This window comes from Microcaecilia unicolor, chromosome 12, assembly GCF_901765095.1.
Source record: "Microcaecilia unicolor chromosome 12, aMicUni1.1, whole genome shotgun sequence".
NCBI classification, from domain to species: domain Eukaryota; kingdom Metazoa; phylum Chordata; class Amphibia; order Gymnophiona; family Siphonopidae; genus Microcaecilia; species Microcaecilia unicolor.
In genome coordinates, this window is record NC_044042.1 from 89,566,984 (window position 1) to 89,593,086 (window position 26,103).

The 26,103-nt window shown below is 43.3% G+C and overlaps 1 protein-coding gene across 2 annotated transcripts in view; it reads left to right on the plus strand.

Moving 5' to 3' along the window:
• Positions 1–26,103, plus strand: part of NGFR (nerve growth factor receptor) — a 147,180-nt gene that overhangs the window by 67,709 nt on the left and 53,368 nt on the right. For both annotated transcript variants that reach the window (XM_030221183.1, XM_030221184.1), the window contains exon 3: positions 8,416–8,775. In XM_030221183.1, the coding sequence (XP_030077043.1) occupies positions 8,416–8,775 (360 nt within the window). The remainder of the gene's footprint in view (positions 1–8,415; positions 8,776–26,103) is intronic.

Genomic DNA, 26,103 nt, shown 5'->3' on the forward strand with positions numbered 1-26,103 from the left:
CTGCATGAAAAATAGTGGTATAAGTATGGAACAACCCCCTTGTGGAGTGATGAGGAAGACAATTATCAGAATTCAAGAAAGCAGAAGACAAGCATTAAAGGTCTCTCAGATGGAAAAGACAGGGTTGTAGAGACTGGGCTGTCAGTTTGGATAAGTCTTATGATCATTTTCTGCCATGATTTTCAATGTATCTGTAGTAGAGAGATGTATCTGTAGAATGTGTGTGAACCTGCAATTAATATTTTGCTATGTGAAATTTGTGGCATCTCCTAATTTACATGTGCAAGAGAGACATGAGCCCCACAAATAAATGTACTTATAAGAAATGTCTTAAAAACATACAAAAACAATAGATATATCTACATGAAAATATATTTTAATAAACAGTAAAACGATAATGAACAAAAGAAATATTTCTCATACGTACATATAATATATGACATGTAGAATAGATAATGAAGACCTGCCCATGCCTTCGTTTGCAGCCGATATCAGAAGTTATGAATATTCATTTCTAAAGAGACTCACAACTTTAAAATGCAATGTCCAGAGTCCTAGCAGAGTAGATGATTCTACATTTCAGGCAGATGGATAGAGACCAGCTACTCGTTTCACATATGAGATATGCAGACTTAAGGACAGAGAAACAAACTTCCCTAAAGAAGATACACATGGACTCCTTGGAATACCACCAAGAACATGGCTTTATTCAGCTGGAATCTGTCGGGTCAATAGTCAGCTGGCGTTGGTGCACATTTTTTCTAACCACTGCCAACATTATTCCTGGATATTAAATGCCAGGCCATGAATATCCAGGTTTGTATGGCCGGCTATCTCTTATGGGGTTAAGTACGATATTCAGCATGTAACCACCCAAGTGACACCACATAAAGATAGGACTGACATGTGTGCGGTCCAATATGGCCGCCTAATGTAGGCAGTTAAGTGCTGAATATCAACATCTAACCACAAAAGTGCTGACTTCACCCCCGGACCGTCCACAAAATAGCTGACTTTGAATTTAGCAGTCTGTGGTGATATTCGGTGGCATTAACCAGTTAAATGCCACTGAATATCAGCGAATAGTCCCGAACAAGTGATTTATCCAGACAGGAGCTCTTTCTCCGAATCTGAGGAAATTTATAAATACTGCAGGTACAAACTTGGTCCAATGAGACAGGTTTAACTGCAGATCAATTTAGTTCTTTTTGTGAGTAAAAAATTGTTAACATTAGAAAAATACAATGAATGGTGGAGCTATGTATGTGTGATCAGAAAGTTTGAAATGATTTTGGCTCGCAAACATCATAGAGTTAAGTCAGTATTAAAGACCTGGACCCGCTTGGATTTATTTTGTCAAGAATCTCCTGTCATTACCTAACCTTGTGTATTCCTGCTGGTATCTAGGGATGGAACGCTGCTAATGCTCTGATTTTTTATTGTATATGCCATGGATTGTTGTTATTGTTTGTTTTACTGTCTGTTTTATGTTTGACACAAAATTATTAATAAAAATATGAAGCAAAAAAAAAAAAAAAGAAAGAAAATGTACAGGCTGGTCTGCAACTGACATAGGAATCAGTATAAGTGTATGGACTAATATTACCAAAAAACTGTTGCTAAGAAATTTAGATGTCTGGTTAGATCATAAATTGGAATAAAGCAGTGGCGTACCAAGGGGGGGCGGTGGGGGCGGTCCGCCCCGGGTGCACGCCGCTGGGGGGGTGCCGCGGCGCGCGCCTGTTGCCCTGTCTCAGTCCGAGTTCGCAATTCGCATGTGTTCACTGCTCCCTCTGAGTCTGCCCTGGAACAAGTTACTTCCTGTTCCGGGGCAGACTCAGAGGGAGCAGTGAACACATGCGAATTGCGCGTTCGCGGCACCCCCCCCCAGCGGCGTGCACCTGGGGGGGTGTCATTTCACCGGGGGGGGCACATCGGCGTTTCGCCCCAGGTGTCAGCTAGGGTCGGAACGCCACTGGAATAAAGACAACATTTCTACAGTGGATCAAGCCTCTTTTGTCAATTTAAGGTTTTTGAGAAGATTAGATCCTTATTGAATCATAAGGATTTGGCATTTTGATTCTTTCTTTTGTAGTTTTGAGGTTGGATTATTGTAATTCCCTTTATTGTGGTTTGCCGAAGTACCAGCTATAAAGATATACAACTGGTACAAAATGCAGCTATTCGCCTGTTACATAAGAAAAAATCATTGGCTTATGGTATGCCCCTCCTAAGAGATTCAAATTGATTGCCTTTGGAATGGCAGGTGACGATCATGTGCTTAGTTTTTTGTTGCCATATGAACCTTTCAGGTCATTGCAGTCATTTTAGCCTCTCCTGCCCACTTAAATCACCCATTGCCACCCAACTGCTGCACAAAAAGCAGGGAATGCCACTAAATATCACCTCTGACTGGCCCTAAAAAAGTGGGGTGGTCAGGGGCAGGCCAGGTGGCAGCACTGTGGAGGAGCCGGAGCTTATGCGGGTACTGGCAATATTCAGCCGAGGCCCGCATAAGTTAAGTGGGTGAATTTAGGATGGCTCAAAAGCTGGCCTAAATTCACCTGCTTATCTTATGCAGACCTGTATAAAAAAAATTATTTCCCCCTCAATTCCCCCCTCCTGCCCCCCCATGAGGTGTTTAGGCCTCCAACAAAAGTCCCCTTGTCAGCATCACCCCAAACAAAAGCTGCCTGCCTATCAGCATCACCCTTCCATCCCCACCCCCTCAGGATAGCCCCCTCCCCCCCTCCAAGAGCCTACCTAATTTCCCTGGTGGTCCAGCGGGGCAGTACCGCTATTTTGAAGAAGCTGCCACTAGGGGCAGGAGTGAGGGGAGTTTGTTCCTGATGCCCTGATGCCAGGGAGGTCAGGTAGGCACCGGGAAGAGTCTTATCCTGAGCGGGAGATCAGAGAGGGATGCTGACAGGAAGGGAGGCTTTTGTTGGTGGGGGGCCTTTGTTCGGGGGGGGGGGGATGCTGATGGGGGGACTTTAGATGGGTGCTTATGGACCTCATTGGGGTGTGGGAGGGGGAAAATATAATTTTTTATGCGGGTCCCAGCCCGATATTCAGCCAGTATCTGCATAACTTTCTTATACAGGCCACAGCTGAATATCGTCCAGGCCCGCATAAGCTCCAACAGCCAGCCCATCTTCATTTAGCCCCCGATATTCAGTGCTGGTGCCAGACATGGCCCAGCACTGAATATTGGGGGCTAAACTAGCCGGACAATTAGCATTTAAAAAAAACGCTGACTGTCGCTGGCTGAATCTCGGATAATTCCTTTTGCGTGGATTCAGAGAAATATCATTAGTTTGGAAGGAAGGGCTTCTGTTTCCTAATTCTTCTTTTGTTATGTGAGTGGGATCATAGTAACAGAGTCAATTAGGCTAACTGTAGTCCAAAATGACCCATGCAGTCTGCCTGCTACTGTGATTAAGAGCTGTAAGTGCTGCTCCCTGCAGATACAAAAGACAGAATTTTTCTACTCTAGCTTCCTCTTTATATTTTCTATGATATTAATACTAGTACTGGGAAGGACTGCAGGGACTGTGGGACCCTCACATACAGTATGAAATGTGAATGCCTCAGACACAACTATAGTACTTGGGAATGCTTCAGGGATTGTGGATCCCTCACACATGGCTAAAATACTGAGAAATGTTGCAGGGAAAGTGGATCCCTCAGTAGAGCTACCATATGTCCGGTTTTACCTGGACATGCCCTCTTTTTGAGGACTTGACCGGGGAACTGGGCGGCTTTTGCCAGTCTGCCCATTTGTCCGGATTTCCGGACAAACGGGCAGGCTGGCGGGCGGGCCTAATGGTGTCCTATCCTAGCATCCCCTCCCCTTACCTTACTCTACTGTCCTGGTGGTCTAGTCAGGGCCGTGCCAAGGGTCTCTGGTGCCCCCCTGCAGACTATCAGTTGGTGCCCCCTCCCCTGTCTCACTTCTTCATTAGATGTTTCTCCATTGCTACCTGTCTTTCCTTTAGACTGAAAACTACAGGCCCTGCCAGACCTGACAAAAGGGTCTACCACACCCTTCAATGTCAAGCATATACTAGAAAACTGTAAATTAGCTTACACAGGAAAGCAGTTTAAAAAAATAAACACAATTCCTGCTGTTTCTTAACACTGCTCTCCAGAGAAAGCACTGCCTTTATAAAGAGGCTTTTCAGTGGGACTTAGCCTATTAAAAACTATTAGCATAATTAGGAATGGCCAGCCCTTGTAACTGCAGAGACCTAAGCTTTGATTATGCATGTTCCTGTCTTTGTTACAGTGTGTGTGTGGGAGGGGGGGGTCTCTTCATTTCATTTACACAGTCTGACCTCCCTGGCTCACTGGGAGCCCAGTCTCTTGGAGACTACTATACATTGCAAAATAAGATAGCAGATGTAAATTCTCAAAGTGGACATATTCCAAACACTAAAATGAAAATAAAACGATTTTTTTTCTACCTTTGTTGGCTGGTGACTTTCTTTTGCTGATCATGCTGGCCCAGTATCTGATTCTGTTGCTGGTATCTGTCCTCTTAACTGTTTCCAGGGCTTCCTTTCCACTGTATGTATCCCTCATTGATAAGTCTCTGACTCTAAAGTTTAGCAATTTCATTAAAGCAAAATGTATTTTCAAATATCACAAACTCTCCCTATCCAAGCAGAATGTTTTATATAAAAACAAACACACAAAAAAAGCAATCAGATTTTTACTTACCAGCTATTCTACACTATACGTCAGCTAAACTGCCTCTTTGAACCTCAGCCAATTAAATGGATTTTAGCTGTAGCTATGATAATTATGTACACATCATTGCAGTCATGCCCTCCTCTCAGTGTACATGCTCAAAAAACAAAAACTTTGAACCACTTACAGATAACAATTACACTATTTATTTTTTATTTCTCCCCAGTCTCACTTGCACACCTGCCTCCAAACCTGTTCTCTTTAATTTGAATGTTGTTCCAGCTCACCCTGAATGAAAGTTGTTCACACACCAAAGCCATAAATAGCTGCTGGTTGTACTCTTTGAAGCAGCTTTAGCAGAGCAGCTTGTCTGTCTCAGCACTGCTGGGCTACCTTCACTTCCTGATGCGGGATGGGCAGGGGAGAGAGGAGAATCACAACTTCAGTTAAAAGATTTTGCAAGTGAGTGGCGCCCTCTAGAGGTCGGTGCCCCCCTGCATTGCTTACCTCGCTTACCGTGTCAGCACGGCCCTGGGTCTAGTGACCTCTTCGAGGCAGGAAAGAGGTCTTTCCTGCCAAGAGCACTGCCCTTCATTCTGTTCCCCTTATAATGCTGAGTGCTGACGGTCCCGGAGCCGATTCAAAATGGCCACTTCAACTGTCGGCAGCCATTTTGAATCGGCGCCGGGACCGTCAGCACTCAGCATTGCAAAGGGAACAGAATGCAGAGCAGCACTGCAGGCAGGAAAAAAAAGGGGGTTCTTTCCTGCCCCAAAGAGGACACTAGACCACCAGGGCAGTAGAGTAAGGTAAGGAGAGGGGAGGCTAGGACACCCTTAGGGGGGTGTGATGGGGGCGGGGGTGAAAGGGGGGGGGGCGATATGTGACAGGGGGCGGATGGGATGTGAAAGAGGGCGGGTGGGGGTGTGGCGGGGCAGGGCATGTGTCCTCTTTTTGTGGAGACCAAATATTGGTAACCCTATCCCTCAGTAATATTGTGGAACGCTGAAGGAAATCTGGATCCCTCACACATGGCTATAGTACTCAGGAATGCTGCAGGATATGGGGGGCCTCGTACATGCTTGTAGGTGAAACCGGCATTATTCTGTTGTCTTTTCCTTGAAAGGAATTCACTTCTTCCATCTGTATAAAGGCCCTATATCTGAGCTTTTCCCTTTCTGCACTCAGCAAATCGCTTGATTCTTTTTAAAATGGAACCATAGATTTATAGGTTTAAAACCACATATTAGAAAGATTGTTCAACGTTCACTTTTCAAGCTGACAATGTTGATTGAAGGGTTTGTAGCCTTAATGAGGATTTTAAATTGATGGTTCAAAGCTTGGTAATTAGTGGGTTAGATTATTGCAACACCCTACATTTGGGACTACTAGGGTCCAGTATTAGGGGCACTGCAGATTATCCAAAATACAGCAGCTCAACTTATTTCGGGCTGCTCTTGCTTCCAACATTAGCCCTTTTTTTTTTTTTAAAGAATTTCATTGGTTGCCTGTGGAGAAAAGCGTTGTTTTTAAAGATACGACTGTTGATACACAAGACATTGAAACAGGATTCAGATGTCTCTCTGGCTATGGTTCTGAAAATTTATCATTCAAATAGGTTTTTGAGGTCAGACGCAGGCGCCACTTTTCCATCCCGGCGTTAAGGAAAGTTCATTCTGAAGAGATCAGGCAACACACTTTTCCAATTGCAGGTCCAGTATTGTGGCGCAAACTACCAGTGCAAATTAGGTCAATGAATGATACAGTACAGTTTAAAAACTTGTTAAAAACACAGTCTAAGGGAACGAAGGAAAACAGGAGTGAGACCTCTGCAGCACCAGTAAGAATGACTCCAACAGCAGAGGTGGTACAGGGAAGGAGGGCAGCCAGTAGTTGGTCTAAATGGAACTTTATTCAAGATAAAACCAAATGCAACTTGGCAGTGGCGTTCCTAGGGGGGCTGACACCCGGGGCGGATCGCCGATGCGCAGCACCCCCCGGATGCAGCACGGCCTCCCCCCCGGCGAAAGGACACCCCCCCAAAAGAGCCCCCCACCCGGGTGCACGCCGCTGTGGGGGTGCCGCGTGCGCCTGACCGTCGTTCGTTCCATGCTCCCTCTGCCCCGGAACAGGAACGTCACTGCAACTTGGCCAAGTTTTGGCACTTGCCTACATCAGGAGTCATCAAATTATTCAATAAACCCGTTAGGTCTGGTTTTATCTCTCTATATAATAATTTGTCCATCTGTGTCCCTGGATGGCTGGCTGGCTAGGTTCGTAACCATATGCAAATGAGCTTATGTCAGCTCGTCTCCAGCGTTCCCTTCCCTCTCAGTGTCCCGCCCTCGCAGAAAGACGAAATGACATCAGAGGAGGGCGGGACACTGAGAGGGAAGGACAGGGAAGGCTGGAGGTGACGTGAGCCGAGCCTGCCACTGCTGCGACCTGAGGTAAAAGGAAAGTTTTAAAGGCAGGGCAGCAGGAAGGAAAAGAGGGCTGTTGTGGGAGACGAGGGCGGGCAGGTGAGGGCTGGGGTTGAACTTGACCTTGGGTGCTTAAAAGGGGGGCAGGTGGGGGCTGGAGCGAGTCACTGGACATGGATGGGAGGGGAGAATCGCTGGATATGGATGGGATGGGAGGGGGGAGGAGAATCGCTGAACATGGAGGGGAGAGCAGGGGAAAGAGGAGAAATCGCTTAGACGATAGCCTTCCTAGGGCCCGTTTTATTTTTCACGAAACAGGCTTTTTTGCTTGTCTTCAATAAAGTTCAATTTGGACCAACTACTGGCTGTCCTGCTGTTGCAGTCTAAGGGGAGACAGGAGGAGTTTTGACGTAGTTGAGGTTTTTGTTTGCACTTGATTATTTGTTGGATGTCTGTATTACTTTAGTGTATTTTAGTTCTGTGTTTTGGGAATTATGTATGTATTTTTTGGTATTTGCTTAAGTAACATGGGCAGAATATAAATCAATAAATTAACTATTTATTGCTATCTGAAAATGAACAAATACAAAAAACAAAAGGACTCCTAAGATTGCCAACTAGCTCCAGATTTGGCCAACTGAGTGACTTGTTCCTGTGTTTACCCCTCTGCATGCTGGATCTTGCAATCTGTTGGGTTTTTTTTAAGGGAGTGTAATAGAGAAATTACAATTACAAGTCCCTGCTTGCCAGAGAGTAAAACCAGGACTGGATCAACATGCTGGTCAAATCTGGAGCCAGCACACCCAGCCAGTCAGGCTTTCAGGATATCCACAAGGAATATGCATGAGAGATATTTGCATTCCTACCAGGCAATGCATGCAAATGTAGCTCATGCATATTCATTGTAGATATCCTGAAAACCTGACTGGCTGGGTGTGCCCCAAAGACTGGGCTCAGAAGCATTGCTCTAATCCATTTCTCTTTTTTCCAGCAGCACAGCATGCAAGGTAAAGTAGAGGTCCCCCCCCCCCCCCCCCACCCCCGAGGGCTAAACTACTAATGTTGGTGAAACTGTTGAACTATGATAACCACTAATTAGTACAACATACATGAGTTTTAGTTCTTCTGAAAGAGCTTCCCACACTGCCTGCAGGACTTATTGGTAGTGATTTGAAGGTTTTGTGACCTTCGTATCTACATATGTTGATACAATAAGGAGGGGGGAGGGGTTCCTGATTTGGAGATTGACCACGCTTCCATTGCATTCCTCTTAGTCTGGATTATTTTTTCTCGATTCTAGGTTCAACGTATTCTGACACGGTGAGCCACACAGAGCCATGCAAACCCTGCACCATATGCCTAGGTCTGAAGCGCATGGTCGCACCTTGTGTGGAGACAGATGACGCAGTCTGTGCCTGCAACTATGGATATTATCTGAACAAAAAGAGCAGTGAGTGTGAGCCATGCCAGAGCTGTGGTCTGGGCTTTGGGATGATGTTCCCCTGTAGTAACCAGCAGGACACCATATGTGAACCATGTCCAGACGGCACCTTTTCTGACATGGACAATAGCATGGACCCTTGTATGCCCTGCAAGTTCTGTGAGGAGGGTGAGTCGCTGCTGGAGGAATGTACACCCATGACTGACACAGTCTGCATTGGTGAGTCTGCATTGAGGAAGGGGAGGGAAGTGTCTGGGCTCCGAAAGGGCTTCACATATGACGGAATGGGAAGGAATCTCTAATGTTATTGCACAGAGGACAGGAGACCTTTAAGTCATGGGGAAGAGGGAGACCTTCTCAGTTATAGTCTTCAACGTTATTTTACCATATTTTTTCTCTCTGTGTTTCATTCGTTGCCTTTCTAAAACAGCACAAATTGAGATTATTGCTGCTTTCTGGCACCTCTAAACAAATTTATTCACAGCACTAAATAAAAATTTTAAAAAGTCCGTTTTCAAAGGAATTTATCCTGGCTAAATCCCTAAGGTTAAAAATTATGGGTTAGATTCTGTATATGGTGCCTGAAAAATGTGCGCTGAAAAAATTACGCCTAGGCGTATACTCTAAAGTACACCTAAATTTTATAGAATAGGCTTAAATTTCTGCACGGTATATAGAATACGTTGAGCGGTTCACAATGCGAGTAAATTTGGTTGCATCCATTTAGGCCACCTTTTACTTGTAAATCCCAATGCCTAAATTAGGCGCCGAGGAGCGGATTCTGTATATGGTGCCTAGATTTCCGCAGGGAATACGCGCATAAATTAATTGACTTAACAAGCCAATGAGTGGAGTGGAGGAGTGGCCTAGTGGTTAGGGTGGTGGACTTTGGTCCTGGGGAACTGAGTTCAATTCCCACTTCAGGCACAGGCAGCTCCTTGTGACACTAGGCAAGTCACTTAACCCTCCATTGCCCCATGTAAGCCACACTGAGCCTGCCATGAGTGGGAAAGTGTGGGGTACAAATGCAACAAAAAAAATGAGTGTTTTTAACAGCACTTAAGCAATAATGAGCACTAATTGGCAATTATAATAATTTATGCGTGGAACTTGCTAAGCATATTCTATAAAGAACTGCGCCTAAATTGTAAAAATGCTCGTATTTTAAAAGGGGCATGTTTATAGGCATTTCGTGGACATTCCAAAATTTCCACGCCTAATTACAGAATATGGATCAGTGCACCTAAATCTATGCAGATGGATGAACACCAGGCTTTTATTGACATAAATAGGCATGCATAGATTTAGGCGCTACAGTGTCAACTAAGCATATTCTATAAAGTTGGTCTAAATCGTAAAGAACACGCTTAGTTCCACGTGGATTATTTAGGTGCCATATATAGAATCTGGCCTAGAGCAGGTGTATTCTATAATAATGCGCATAGATTTTAGAAATGCCCATGCCTTGCCCCTGTCCACGCCCCCTTTTCAACTATGCGACTTAGAAATTTGGCGCACCATGTTATGGAATACTCTTAGCGAGCTGCGCATGTAAATCTCAATTAATGCCAATTAGTGCTGATAATTGCTTGTTACCATCCAAATAACAGCGTTGATTATCTAGTTAACCCATCAAAGAAAGGATCATCTTCAAAATCTGCACCCTTGTCCACAAAATCATCTATAACGTTGTCCCAGGATACATGATAGACCTCATAGACCATATACAGAATCTGGGGGTATATGCCTCAGAGTGGGTAAATATACCCACCTGGCTTCACTAGTAAAGAATATTTATCCTTGAATAAAATGGCTATGATGAGAGTGGAAGATAATCACATATGTTTTTGAATTCCAAAGATATGTCTTCTATCACATTTAAATGCTCTGCAGAAAAGACAGGTACAGTGTGCATGCGCTAAACTCTGTTTTGGGTTGATTGGGAGTGAAAGGTTGGGAAGGGATCTCCACAATAGTCCTAGCACAAGTGGTCAACATCAGCCTGAGGAGCTCCTGTTCTATCATCCCCATCTCCTAAACCTCATGCATGTCTCACTTTATGCTCTGGCTGGTAGTGCCTGCGTTCTCATCACTGCAATGTTCGTTTCACTGATCAGCTGGTTGAAGTGTACAGTGCAGAAGCAAAAAGTAGGAAGGGTGGGCTCTTTTCAAACCCAAGCAACAAAGGCCTCAAATACAAATCCACTTATGCATCTAGCTTTTTCCTACTTGAGCGCACAACTGTGGAACGCACTACCAAAAGTAATAAAAACTACGCTCGACCACCTGAATTTCCGGAAAGCACTATAAACAGATCTGTTCAGAAGGGCATATCCCACCGACCCAACATAAAAAAAACCTGGACACTTGCGACACAACATAACCAGAGACCGTAATGGACATATCCTAACTCTTCCTCTCTCTCTCTAAGTTCTCCCCAATTGTCTCTAGCATACATGTACCTCATTCTACCATAAAATCACCTTGTAATTGTTCATACCTTGTATTTGTTCATACCGGAATTGGTTAACACCATTTACGGTACTATGTAAGCCACATTGAGCCTGCAAAGAGGTGGGAAAATGTGGGATACAAATGTAACAAATAAATAAAATAAAAAATAAATAATTGATGAAAATAATGTCTTTATTGCAAAAAAAACAACTCAACACAGCAGACATGTTTCGGCTTGAAACTATTTTGACATTCCAGTATCATTCCCTGTTGAACTTCAGATTATATTTATATCGTTTTGTGTGTATTGATTTTTTCTTAATCAACTATATATCATAAGACTCCTGAGGAAGGCGCTTTGCGTGCCGAAACACGGCTGCTGTGTTGAGTCGGTTTTTTTTTGCAATAAAGACTTTATTTTCATCATCACGTCTCCTCCAGTATTTGAGAAGAGCCCACTCTTCCTACTTTTTGCTTCTGCATCCTTTGCTGTAGGAACTAGTGCACCTCCACGGGTGGTTATTTTTGGATTGATGAAAAGCTCCACATGTTTTGGGCATCACAGTTCACCTCCTCCCTCCAGCCTGGAGCCCCAGGCAATTGCTTGCCACCTCATCGAGTGTCCTCAGGTACTTTTGTGCCCATGGGTTTTGTATGAGCTACTCAAAATTGTTCCCAAGATATCCTGTGCTGCCCTAAATCACCTTCAGTAGTGGGAGATCATCCTCACGGAGGAAAGTTGACTAATCACACCCTCATATGGGTACAGCAAACGAATGTCTCACCTCACTGTGGGATCCAGATTTAATAGTGATTTATTCATTATAAAATTAGGGCCTGATATTGAAAAGCGCTCTCTGGATATCCAGTCACTATCCATATATTTTCAGTGGCACCATCTGAACAGTGCCGCTGAAAATTCTTACAGCCTGTCTTGGCAGGAGCAAAGTGAGGGAACAGCATGAGTATTTCCACTATGGATCATTGGCAATATTGATTTGCTCTCTGGATAGCTATTCAGATAAGTTTTACACAGCAAAAAGGTTTAACATGCACAGCTATCTAAATTCGCTACTGTCTGAATAGTTGCGCCGGTCACGGCTTGATAGATATATTCAGGACCGCCTCTTCTTTGGAATAAACATGAACGATTTAACACTGACCATATCATTTAAGTATTGACATATTAGAATTTAGATTAACTCTGAATGAAGTACTTTGGAAATAGAAGTACTATACCAACTGAAATAAGTGTGTGTATATATATGTACTGTACATCTATATATTACAAGCAAAGATAACCTACTGTACATAAGATGTACATGACTTATGGGCAGTGCGTTTTTTCTAGCAAAAAAGGTGCCGGTACTCAAATGCTAGGCCACCCTTCAGGGGTGAGGTGATCACTGAGGTACCCACCCCCACAATAGCCAGACCCCCTGCAATCAGTCACAGAATCTATGACAAGGCAGAATTGGTGTGTAGAGCCTGAGCTCTTTCATTAAAACTTGGGGTCCATGGGTCAATTTTAGCAGACAATGGAAAAGGTGCCGGTACTCAGTACCCCCAAGTACCCCCTCAAGAAAAGCCCTGCTTATGGGGGTTGCCACTTGTGCAGTGGTTTCATGGCAAATTATTAGCAGGGATGTTTGCTATTGCCTTCCCCAGTCACTTTTACCCCCTGGCTAGGGCCAAATTTTCATTTGCTAACTGAAAGTGGATTGATGGCTGAGTTGGCCAGAGGCTGTCTACCTGACAGAAATCCCATATAGGTTTGAACTCTGGTTGTGGGCCCAGCAAGCAAGTGACCTACTAGCTGCCCCACCCCCTCTAGATAGATAGGTATATAACTAGATTTGTGTATATGTGTACACAGACACACAAACTCACACACATGAAAAATTGCGAGACAAATTTTCAGCTTCAGCTAACTCTAGATGTTCAGCAGAAAATCTGACCAGTTAGATTGTCAGTTAACATTGTTAATGTTGTTAAAACTTGATATACCGCCTAATATTAGGAAAGGAGCTAAGCAGTTTACAATAAAATTATAAAAATTATGACAAAAATTAAAGATACTAAAGAACTCCATTTTCAGATATGACAGCGTGCAACCAGTCATTCAAGACAAACTTACAAACAATGAGCCTTGAAGCTGTGTGACAGGGACTGAACAACATGAGCAAAAGACAGCAGAGAGAAAATTAATCATAGAAGTGTTGAAAATCGTGTGCTTTCTAAACCTTTGGAATGACATGTCAGACTTTAGAGTGCCCAGTAGAAAATTCCAGAGCAAGGGGGCCAAGCAATAAAATGTGGAGCATCTGGTAATGACCAAACTGAAGTAGAGGCTGGCCAACAGACTCTCCAACACAAGGCAAGCTTGTAAAGGCTTCAGATCAATATTTAAAGGAACTACAAGATAGACCAATAAGATATTGTCAGCATAAATGAGTACTGGCACCAGCTTGTTTAATATATTTGTTAATCTGGAAAAAAAAGAGGAAGCATGACATAAACTTGTCAGACACGAGGATCTGGTAAGACTGGTGACTTGAGCATCTAAACTGAGTCGTTTTAATTTAAATGGGGCATAATCATATTTCATAATCATGTCTATCCCAGTTAATCCTAGCCCCTTACCTTTTTTCCTCCATATCTAGCTTAAATCACTAAGAGGTCCTTTTACCAAGCTGCAGTTACTGCTGGGTTATCGTTGTGCAAGCCATTTCCGGGGCTTTCTTTTTCCCCCCAGAAATGGTACGCACTTGGAGCAGCATTGGGCCGGCGGTAGTCCCGGAAGAGTGAGCGGTAGACCCGTGTTGGGCTTTCCACCTCTCTGTAAGAGGCCTCTAAGTATTTAATTATATCTGTTCCTAACTCAAGTTTTAGTGGTCTAACATTATATGATGTATTTTACTTTCAGTTAATATATGTTAATAACATGTTCATGCTTTTCTAATTGTTATGTAAGCCACATTGAACCTGAGTTCTACTCGGGCTAATGTGGAAAATAAATGTCATAAATGTAGAAATTAATATTAAAGGACCAGGGGCGTAGCCAGAAAATAGATTTTGGGTGGGCCTAGGCAAGACCTGGGTGGACACCAAGTGTTCTCCCCCCCCCCCCCCCCCCCCCCAACCAAAAAAATATCTCAGCTGGTGAGAAAACCTGAATATATGTAAACCGCTTTGAATGTAGTTGCAAAAATCTTATAAAGGCGGTATATCAAGTCCCATTTCCCTTCCCTTTCAACCTTGGCAGTCTGCAGCAGGCATGCGCTGAAAACTGAGCATGTGCAGGTGCCGGTAGCGTGGAGACTAGCATTTTTGTTACCATCAGGGAGAAGTCTTCAGCTGATAGAGCTTGGGATCTCCTCCAGCTACCATTAAATGTGTGCTACTGTTGGGTAGGCCTGGCCCACCCAGGCCCATCTGTGGCTACGCCACTGTAAAGGACTATATGAGTGTGGCTAAAGGACTCAGAAAGATGTTAAATAGCAGGGGTGAAAGAACTGATCCTTAAACACCACAAGTTGAAGAATACAGTGAAGATATCTGAGAACCCATACTGACGACAAAAGAACGTTGAGAGAGAAACAAAGAGAACCATTGATGTACTGTACCAGAAATTCCAGTCTCCTCAAGTCTAGCTAACAGGAGAATGTGATTGACCAAGTCGAAAACTGCAGATAGATCTAAGGAAACCACAAGTTAAATAAGACCCTTATCCATAGTAGTGTGGAAGTCATTCAGAAGAGCAATAATAATGGTTTCTGTGCTGTGCCCTGACCTAAAACCGGACTGTCTTGGATGTAGAATATGGGTTTTAGAGCAAAAATCTTCTAACTGAGAATAAACAACCTTTTCAGCCAGTTTTGACAAAAAAACAAAAAATAAAAATTGAAACCGGGCGATAATTAGTAGGATCAAATGAATCTAAAGTGTGTTTCTTGAGAATTGGTATGATCTAAGCTTTTTTCCAAAGATCAGGGAAAATGCCAGCATCTAGGCTATGAATGATTAATGCAAGGGCCAAAGGTAGAAGACCTTGCCAGGAAGATTGCATCCAAGAAGCTGGTACCAGGTCCAAAGGAGAATTAGTGAGATGCATTGAGGCAAAAATCTTAGTGAGACTAGTCAAAGAGAAGCAGAGAAAGAGGACATGTGGCTCCTCCTTGGTGAGTTTTGCTATCAGTTTGACCCTATTGTTGGAGAAGAAATCAATTAAGGCACTGCAGTAGTACTTTTATTGCCAAAGCCTGCTATTTTAGATAGAAAAGAAGACACCATTATGTCAGGATGTATAGAAGAAGTCATAGCAGATGGTGCTGAAGCCGTAGTGTTAGAATTAATGAATTGGAACAAAGTTCCAGTGGAACATGTTGAAGACAAGTTGCTAATTTCCTAGCGATAAGTTGATGCTTTTCTGACTTTACTTGTCTGTTATAAATTTTTCATTCTGTTCGAAAGGTAGTTAGGCTAGAGGGGGGGTCGATGTTTAAAACCACAAATATTCTGCCCGTTGAAGTCTACGTTTTTGAAAATGAAGACCCTGATGATACCATGGTCAGTCTTTACGGATATTATTTTTAACTGCTTCAGGAGGTGGGACCATATCATTCATCAAGCCATATTTGCTTAAAAGATGGTATCTTGAGAAGGTTTTTTTTCTGAGTGATTTAGGTGGATAATATATGCATAAAGAAGTTGTAATCGATGGTGGCAATTCTCCATAAAATAGGTAGACAATGTAACAGCCAAAGTTCGTGAAATATGGTCAAAATTGTGACACAAGATATCCTGTCAAAACTAGAATCTGTCTTTTCCATACTAAATCTTTAAGATGGTTTGATGGTGCACTGCCACTCAGGCTAAGTGATGCTTGTGAGGAAGTGTTACTACGACACATGAGATGTCCCTTTCAATTCAGCACCTGGTTGATGGAAGACACTTCCTCACTTTTGCCACTCCTTGGAGGGAAACAAAGCACCCCCTCCCCAATGCCTCAATCCCATAAGAATACCCCTATGATTAAATATAAATCTTTACCCTGGAGCTAGAGACTCATATTTGGAGCCTCATGAAACTGTCTTGTCTTTGGGCTTGAGAGATAAGAGTTGGACTTTGGGCTCAATATATGAAGAGAGAAGAGATCTCTCAGCTTTTGAAAATTCGTTTTTACACTTTTCAGCAAATTCGTTTTTTCTACTATCTTCTTGATGCCTTGGCCTTTCACACACTTATTCAAGTGTTTCTCATTTTGCAAATTGATTACTGTAATGTTGTTTATGGGCATCACTAAGTTTCAACTACATCAACTCTAGGCCCTTCAAAATATGGCAATTTGCTTCCTTTGCGTGCCCGTACATTCAGTCATGCTTCACCTTTGTTACGTGTATTACACTGGTTATCGGTCCTATTTCATGTTCAGTTTAAGATTCTGTGTCTTAATTTCAAAGTGTATCACCTGGGCACCCCATCTTATTTAGCATATCTACTCATCTCTTATACTCCCAATTGTTTACTTAATTCTTTAGAAGTCCATCGATTGGTCCTTCCTGCACTCAAAAACACCTATTATGAATCAATTAGAAATTCCATCTCTTTCTTATTGACTTCAAAGCTGTGAAATGCTCTTCCGCCATTAATTCTTGCCTAACTCTATTAAATGTAAAAGTTTATTTAAAACTCATTATTTTGAATTAGCCAATGCTATGATTTGAGTCTAAGCACTCGATATGCCTTGGGCTGCCTGGGGAATTGGACAATTTCCTTATTCCCTTTCTCTCCCTCCTGGTGTAATCTATCTTAGCCTGATTGGTATGAATGAGTTCTTTCTGTTAATTTTATGGCTTTCCTTTTTCTGGTTTTTATTAGAATACTTGTAAACCAGAATACCTGTAAACCACTGCCCTGATTATCAGAAAGGTTGGTATAGTAAATTCATCTAATAAACAGGATTAATGTCTGATGTTAGTGGGACATCATTATTCAACATCTGCAGTTGATGAGGAGAGGAAGGTTCAATATCTAGTGCCAGTGTGGGGAAGGACATTGGCCTATGGAGTTGGTGGGGGTTCATTGTTCAGGATTTGGAACTGATGGGGAGAGGACATCAGTGTTCAGCATTTAGAGCTGAGTGGATATCGGAGCTCAGCATCTGAATTTGGTGTACGAGGTGTTAGCCTCAGCATCTGGCTTTAATGGTAGTGAGGGTAACATGATAGGACTCAGGATTTGAAGATGGTGTTTGGAAGAGGAGGGTGTCAGGGACTGAATCTAGAACTGGTGGTGGAGTAGTTGACAGGTATCAGTGAGTGGATTAAGTCTCAGTATCTGGAACTGGTATGTGGGATGATGTTAATCTCGGCAACTAGACGATATTGCTGGGGGAGGGAGCATGTCAGGACTCAGTGTTTGTTGTTGGTATACTGAGAGGGCATGAGAGATCAGCATCTGGAGTTTGTCAAGAGTTCAGTTTCTGGAGTTGACAGGGACATTATTGATCATGTCTAGAGTTGGTGAAACTGGATATTGAATACCAGATAGTGGTGCTGATTTTTCTGATGTAATTTTAACTGCAACTGGCTGAATATTAATTCCTAAATGTGTAGCTGGCCATTTAAAGTTATGTATATTTTCAATTGTAGATATCGATATAAGTGTCACTTTGAATATCCACATATAACTTTGTATGGCTAGTTATATGTTTACCTTCTATTTACCCATCAACATTCAAATGTGTAACTTATATGTATAGCACCTGAATTTCTCCTATGAATGTATAAATTTTGTCCTTCACTCAGAATGCTCCAAACCACTCCCCTTATACTGACACATTACCTGGCCATCTTGTGAATTAAACAAAGTCATACATAGATTTGCCAGTGATTTATTTAAAATTAAATGTAAACAAGCAGTTAATATGTGCTTTTGAATCTTGGCTGATTGCCCTTTCAAACCACTCACATTTGGGCTGTTATTTGTGATTTATTTACTTAGATTTTGCTCACACATTTTCAGTAGTAGCTCAAGGTGAGTTACATTCAGGTGTACTGGGTATTTCCATGTCCCTGGAGGGCTCACAATCTAACTCCCCCCTGTTTACTAAAGCTTAGCTTGAGTTAGCTGCAGCAGGGCCCATTTTATTCCTATGGGCCCTGTTGCAGATAACTCAGGCTAAGCTTTAGTAAACAACCCCCTAAGTTTGTACCTGAGGCAATGGAGGAGTGGCCTAGTGGTTAGGGTGGTGGACTCTGGTCCTGGGGAACTGAGGAACTGAGTTCAATTCCCACTTCAGGCAGCTCCTTGTGACTCTGGGCAAGTCACTTAATCCTCCATTGCCCCAGGTACAAATAAGTACTTGTATATGTAAGCCGCATTGAGCCTGCCCTGAGTGGGAAAGCGCGGGGTACAAATGTAACTAAAATAAAAATAAATAAAATAAGTGACTTGTCCAAAATCACAAGGAGCAGCAGTGGGATTTGAGATGTCAAGTCTGGTACTCTATAACCACTAGACCAGTCCTCCACTCCAACCACTAGGCCACTCGTCCACTGATGGGGGAAAATCTTAAGAATTTCAACCAGCTGCAATATGCCAAATCACAATGCAAACTAGATACATGTCCTAGCAACCTCATAAGATCTGCTCCACAACAATTCTTAACAGACCTCACAGAATACCTAAATTACATGCTACAAAATGGTCTCTTCCCAAAAGACAGAGGAAATATACTACTCACACCATTACCTAAAGACGCAAAGAAAAGCACAAGTGACATAGCCAACTATCGCCCAGTAGCATCTATCCCACTAATAACTAAACTCATGGAAGAAGTAGTAACGGAACAGCTCACTAACCACCTAAACAAACACTCAATTTTACACGAATCTCAATCAGGATTTCGATCAAACTACAGTACAGAAACAGTACTAGTGACACTAATGAATAAGTTTAAACAAACAATCGCAAAAGGCAATAATATACTTCTCTTACAATTTGATATGTCCAGTGCCTTCGATATGGTCAACCATGGAATTTTACTACACATCCTGGAATACTTCGGAGTTAGAGGAAACGTCCTCAATTGGTTTAAAGGATTCTTGACATCAAGATCATACCAAGTAATAACCAACACAGAGAAATCACCCCCATGGATACCTGAATGTGTTGTACCACAAGGATCCCCCCTCTCACCAACCCTCTTCAACCTAATGATGACTCCCCTAGCCAAACTACTAGATAATCAACAGCTCAACCCATATATATAGGCAGACGATGTCACGATCTACATCCCATTTAAAACAAGACCTAAAAGAAATCATTAACGAAATCAACCAAAGCCTCCAAATCATGCACTCATGGGCGGACGCATTTCAACTGAAACGCAACGCAGAAAAAACACAATGCCTTATAATCACCTCACAACACAATACACACAAATTCGACACCATAACCACCTCAAACGTTACCCTCCCCATCTCAGACAACTTGAAAATTCTGGGAGTCACCATTGATCGAAATCTCACACTTGATAACCATGTGAAGAACACAACTAAAAAAGTGTTCCATGCCATGTGGAAACTCAAAAGAATAAAACCTTTCTTCCCAAGGGCCATTTTCATGAAACTAGTTCAATCACTGGTGCTAAGTCACCTAGATTATTGCAATGCACTCTTCACTGGCTGTAAAGAACAGACCATCAAAAAACTTCAAACAGCCCAAAACACCGCAGCCTGACTCACATTTGGGAAAACAAAATATGAAAGCGCTAAACCCCTAAGAAAAAAACTACACTGGTTACCACTGAAAGAACGAACTACATTGAAAATCTGCACAATCGTTCACAAAATTATCTACGGAGAGGCCCCGACTTACATGCTAGGCCTCGTAGACTTGCCTCCCAGAAATGCTAAGAGATCGACCCGCACCTTTCTGAACCTACACTTCCCCAACTGCAAAGGAATAAAATACAAACTAACACACGCGTCTAGCTTTTCTTATATAAGCACGCAGATGTGGAACTCTCTTCCAATAAACCTAAGAACGATCAAAGAACTGACAGACTTCCGCAAATCCCTGAAGACATATCTCTTTAGCAAAGCTTACCACGAAAACCCTTAACTAACTATAGCACAATACCTAGCTAAAATGGCACAGAAGGTATTTTCCAATGACTTTTCAAACCTCCCAGTATTCCTTTACCTGTATGTAATACCAACTGTTCTCTTTAACCTGGTATAGTTATACTATAACAGGTCTCTGTAAGCCACATTGAACTTGCAAAAAGGTGGGAAAATGTGGGATACAAGTGCAATAAATAATAAAATAAATATTCATCCTGGATTCCAGGAAGGTGATTACCCCCAAATTCTGTATAGGTCGCCCACAATTAGGCGCACAATTTTGGGTGCAGATCATGGATATACTTGTAAAGTATTTAGCTAAATTGATGATAGCAATCAATAATTGGCCTTAACAAGCACTAATTGGCAGTAATTACTGGTTACCTATCTGCTCTGCACCCCTATTCTATAACCTGTACGCCTAATTTATCTCTTGTGTAACTCCAAAGGGGGTGTGGCCAAGGGAGGGGCATGGACAAGTCATGGGCACTCCCAGGATTTAGGCGCGGAGTTATACAATACTTTCAGTAGTTAGGCGCTCACGCCTAATGTTAAGCGCCAAAATGACTTAAGTATTCTATAGGCAGTTCTGAGCAGAACTGCCTTTATAGAATTTTCCCTCACTGTTCATCACCACGACACCCAACATAGGGCACCCTATACAGAATTCCCCCCATACTGTTTAATTCAGCCCATATCAGTGAAAAATGGTGTAATCCTGAATAACTAATACTACCAATTACATTAACATCCAATGGAATTGTAACTGTTTTACTGGAGTGACTGGAACTGGTTCCATTGGCTGCAAATTCCATAAATTAACTAGTGACAGTGTACAGACCCCTGTGCTCAAAATGACATTAATATGCCTTTCTCTGATCTTACTGGATTGGAGGTTTGGATGGGGGATGTGAGGGACCCTTGCTGGCAAAAGCAGGACACACTCTGTCTGTGGGCAGAGGATGGGTGAGGCTGGGATAAGAGGTTCATTGTGCAGTGTCCTATGACTTGGTCCTCTCAGCTAATCCCACAGCCTTTTGTACAACTCTTGTCATGTACAGTGATAAGTCACAGCAGCGCTGGTGCACAGGGAGCCTTTGTTAGCTCTGTCAAAGGAACAGGCTCCAGAGAAAGAAGGAAGCAGCATGAACAATTTCGAAGACTGTCAGACAACCTTTGGAGCCTCAAAAGGCATTGACCAGCCAGCAGCATCACACTGCATTACTCAGCTCTTACAGTGCTTACTGCAAAGAGTCACCATTATATCAAATTTCCAATGCATGAGGCAGAGCAACACCAAATGATAACAGGGTTCATTCAACTGGCAGGCTTTCCATCTTGCTAGGGGCTATTGACTGCACCTATATAGCCTAGGACCACCTGCAGGAAGTGAGATCACATATAGGAACCACAAGCCCTACCATTCATTGAACATGCAGGTCATCTGTAATGCTCCTATTGTGATCACAGATGTGTATGCAAGCTACCCAGGATTCTACCTTGATGCTTACATCTTGTCCTAATTGAGCAACAAACTACAAACAAACAATATACAAACTATAATACATATATACAGCCAAGAACCTCAAAACAAAATAATCCAGATAAACCCAACAATTGAGTACTAACCCATATGCTGCCCTAAACAGATGACACTTTAAAACTCTCTTAAACGCTGAGGAATCTCTCAGCAGCCTGAGTGTTATTGGTAACTGATTCCACTTCCTTGATGCAGCAATAATAAGCTCTTTGAGCAGGGACTGTCTTTCTTCTATATTTGTGCAGCGCTGTGTACGCCTTGTAGCGCTATAGAAATGCTAAATAGTAGTAGTAGCCTAGTCTCTTCGAAAGAAAAAGTTCGTAGGTCAAGAATGACATGTAAACAAGCATTTTAAAGCGCAAAGTGCTCATAGGATGATACATATGAAGCACTGATTTCAAATAGTGAGAAGATGAATGATACAATGCTTGATGTGCCAGCATCTTTTCCCCAATATTCAGCCAGCGGCAGGCAGCGTGGTTAGACTCCGGCGCTGACCCCAGATATTCAATGCAGGGCTGTATCTGGTGAACGGCATTGAATATCCGGTTTCAGTTTGGCTGCGACAACTTACTAAGCAAATATTCGGCACTAGCCAATTAAGTTAATAGCAGGATTTTTTTCATTATAAATAATTTCTGTAAGCTGTTACAGCTCCAGTATACCCAGTGCAAAATAAAACAGCAGATGTAAATTCTCAAATTGGACATATTCCAAACACTAAAATGAAAATAAAATGATTTTTTTTCTACCTTTGTTGTTTGGTGACTTTGTTTTTCAATCCATGTTGGTCCCAGTCTCTGATTCGGCTGCTCTCTATCTGTTCTCTTAACTCCGTTTCCAGGGCTTCCTTTCCAATTATTTCTTTACTTTCCTCCTTTCTTCTTCATTTCTTGCCCTATATCCATAAGTAAAAGCTGCGTCCTCCTCTGTGGAATTGCCCGGAGGAGGTATAATGTGGATCCAGCTTTTACCTATTTTCTCCATCCATGTGAAGTTTTTCTCCTCTCTTCCCTTTCCCTCATCTCCATCCATGTGCATCTTCTTTTTTCTTTCCTCCCCTCCATCCATGTCTAGCACTTCTCCTTCCCTCCATCCATGTCCAGCATTTCTCTTCTCTCTTCTATCCCTGTATCCATATAAAGTAATAATTCTCTCTCCCCTCTCCTCCATCCAACATTTCTCCTCTCTCCCCGCCAACCCCTCCATCCATCCATGTCCAACAGTTCTTCTCAATCTCCTGCACTCCTCTCCATCCATTTCCAGCATTTCTCCTCTCTCCCCTGCCCTCCCCTCCCATCCATGTGCATCTTCTTCCTGTCTTCCCTCCCTTCCATCCATGTCCAGCATGTTTCCTCTCTCCTCTGCCCTCCCTTCTCATCCATGTCCAGCGATTCTCCTCTGGCCCCTGTCCTTCCCTGCCATCCATGTCCAGCGATTCTCCTCTCTCCCCTTCCCTCCCCGATCATCCATGTCCAGTGATTCTCCTCTCTCCCCTGCCCTCCCTTCCATTCATGTCCAGCGAATCTCTCTTCGCTGACCTCCCCTCCCATCCATGTCCAGCGATTCTCCTGTCTCCCCTGCCCTCCCTTCCATCCATGTCCAGCGAATCTCTCTTCGCTGACCTCCCCTCCCATCCATGTCCAGCATGTCTCCTCTCTCCCCTGCCCTCTCCTCCCATCCATGTCCAGCGATTCTCCTCTCTCCCCTGCCCTTCCCTCCCATCCATGTCCAGTGATTCTCCTCTCTTCCCTGTCCTCCCTTCCCCTCCATGTCCAGTGATTCTCTTTTGCCCCCTATCCTCCCCCTCCCTTCCATGTCCACTGACTTGCCCCAGCTGCCACCTGCCCCCGAGATCGTTCAAACCCCAGCCCCACCTGCCCGCCCTCAGCTCTCCGTCTTTCCGTTCGTGCACCCGTGCTCCCTGCGTTGAAATCTTCTGTTTACCCGAAGTCGTAGCGAACCGGCAGTGAAAGCAGCAAGCAGGCAGGCAGGCAGGCTCGCCTCCTCATTGCTTCCCTTCCCTCTCAGTGCGTCCCACCTTCCTCCGATGCAATTTCCTTTCCGCGAGGACGGGACGCGCTGAGAGGGAAGGGAAGCGATGAGGAGGCAAGCCTGTCTGCCTGCCTGCTGCTTTCACTGCCGGTTCGCTGCGACTTCGGGTAAACAAAAGATTTCAACTCAGGGAGCATGGGTGCACGAACGGAAGGGAATAGGCAGGTGAGCCGGACCTCAGAAAAAAGATGCCGGTACGCCGTACCTGCACAAAAAAAGCACTGGTTACAGTAGTCCAATGCAGTAATTTCCATGGCCTGAATTACTGGCTTAAAATTTAGGCTGAAATTAAACAGACAAAACCAAATTCCTGGCAATAACCAATTCCTACAATCACACTCATAATAATTTTACAATAGATCAAACCTCTTACCTCTTGGAATCCACACTAAAATTTCTAGGTGTAAATATTTACCGTCAGCTAACTTTCGAACCTCATGTATCTATAGTAATAGCAAAATCCTTTTCTACCCTCTGGAAATTGAAATGAGGCAGGTCTTATTTTTCTTCTGAAATCTTAAGACTCCTTGTACAGTCTCTGGTTTTGTCATAAATAGATTATTGTAATGCTATTGTTTATCGTTTATTTATTTACTATACAGTTTCTTATTGCATTCGCAAAACAGAACGGTTTACATGTTAAAAAAGAAAAATTATATTAAAAACATACAGGAAATCCATTAATTTGATAGAAAAGCACAGCAAAACAAAAAACATCCATATTAAAAGGTATGTAGACAATAGACAACTATCCATGCCAAAAATATAATTATACATATTACTAGTTAAGGAGAAATTAGACCTTACCTGCTAATTTGCTTTCCTTTAATCCCTCCGGACCGGCCCAGGATTGGACTGATGGGTTGTGCTCGCCTACCAGCAGGTGGAGACTGAGAAAAAAACTCTGACTCTAGAGAGCCAATAAGAGCCCTGGTCATGTGACCCTAGCCTCAGTATTTGAATAACAAAGCAGAAAGGAAAAGAAGAACCTATATTCTGTGCCATGAGGAATCCAAGCAGCCAGGAAGCACCAGATAAACGTGCTTACAACTACGGCTTAGCCGTGACAGAGGGCTCACCAACAACTCGTTTCAGAGCTGAGGTATGGCCAATTATGTACAGCTTTTTGTACTTGTTTAAATTGTTCAACTTGCATAACATAAAACTATGAAATTCTTGAAACTGTTCAACTTGCATAACATAATGAAGTATATAACCATTTAACTTGGAGAACAGTATGCAAATCCTTTAACTGTCTAACTTGCAGAACAGCTCTGAAGACGACAGTTGAATATCTGTACACAGCAATGTAGAATGAAAAATAGCACTCGGGAGGGGCCTGGGCCGGTCCGGAGGGATTAAAGGAAAGCAAATTAGCAGGTAAGGTCTAATTTCTCCTTCCTTAGCATCCCTCCGGACCGGCCCAGGATTGGACTGATGGGACGTAACAAAGCAGTAGTCCTACGGGAGGGACCCCAGCAAACCCGCTGTGAGCACTCGGGATGCAAAGACCGCCTCTTGACGACACTGAACATCAAGTCTGTAATGCTTAGAGAAGGAATGAAGAGAAGACCAAGTCGCCGCCTTACAGATCTCCTCTGGAGGCACCAAGGAGCACTCCGCCCATGAGGCTGCCTGCCCTCGTGTTGAATGAGCCTTAAGCGCCTCAGGAACCGTTTTGCCTGCTAAAAGATAAGCAGACGCTATCATCTCCTTAATCCACCGAGATAAAGTGGGCTTAGAAGCTGACAAGCCCTTGCGGTGCCCAGCGAAAAGGAGAAAAAGATGGTCCGAGCGACGGAAATCGTCCGTAACTGCGATATATCGTTTAAGAACTCTCTTAACATCCAGAGTACGCAAGTTCTGCTGCTCCCTCGTGCCTGAGGCTGATCCTAGCACAGGAAGGAAAACCGACTGGGACATATGAAACCGAGACACGACCTTGGGTAAAAAAGAAGGAACAGGTCGAAGTACCACTCGCTCTTTAGAAAATTCCAGAAATGGAGATCTACAGGAAAAGGCTTGCAACTCTGAGACTCTCCTGGCCGATGCAATAGCCACCAAAAACACTGTCTTAAGCGTCAAATCCTTCAGAGAACACGCTAGTAACGGCTCAAAAGGCGGCTTCGTTAGAGCCGAAAGGACTAGATTAAGGTCCCAAGATGGAAAGATTGGCCTGACCGAAGGACGAAGAAGACTAACTCCCTTCAAAAACCGGGCCACCTCGGGAATACTGGCCAAAGACTTACCACGAATCCTTCCTCTGAAACAGGACAGAGCTGCCGTCTGCACTCTTAGAGAAGAAAGCGAAAGTCCTTTATCAAAGCCTCGCTGCAGAAAATCTAACATCTGAGGTACCGACGCACG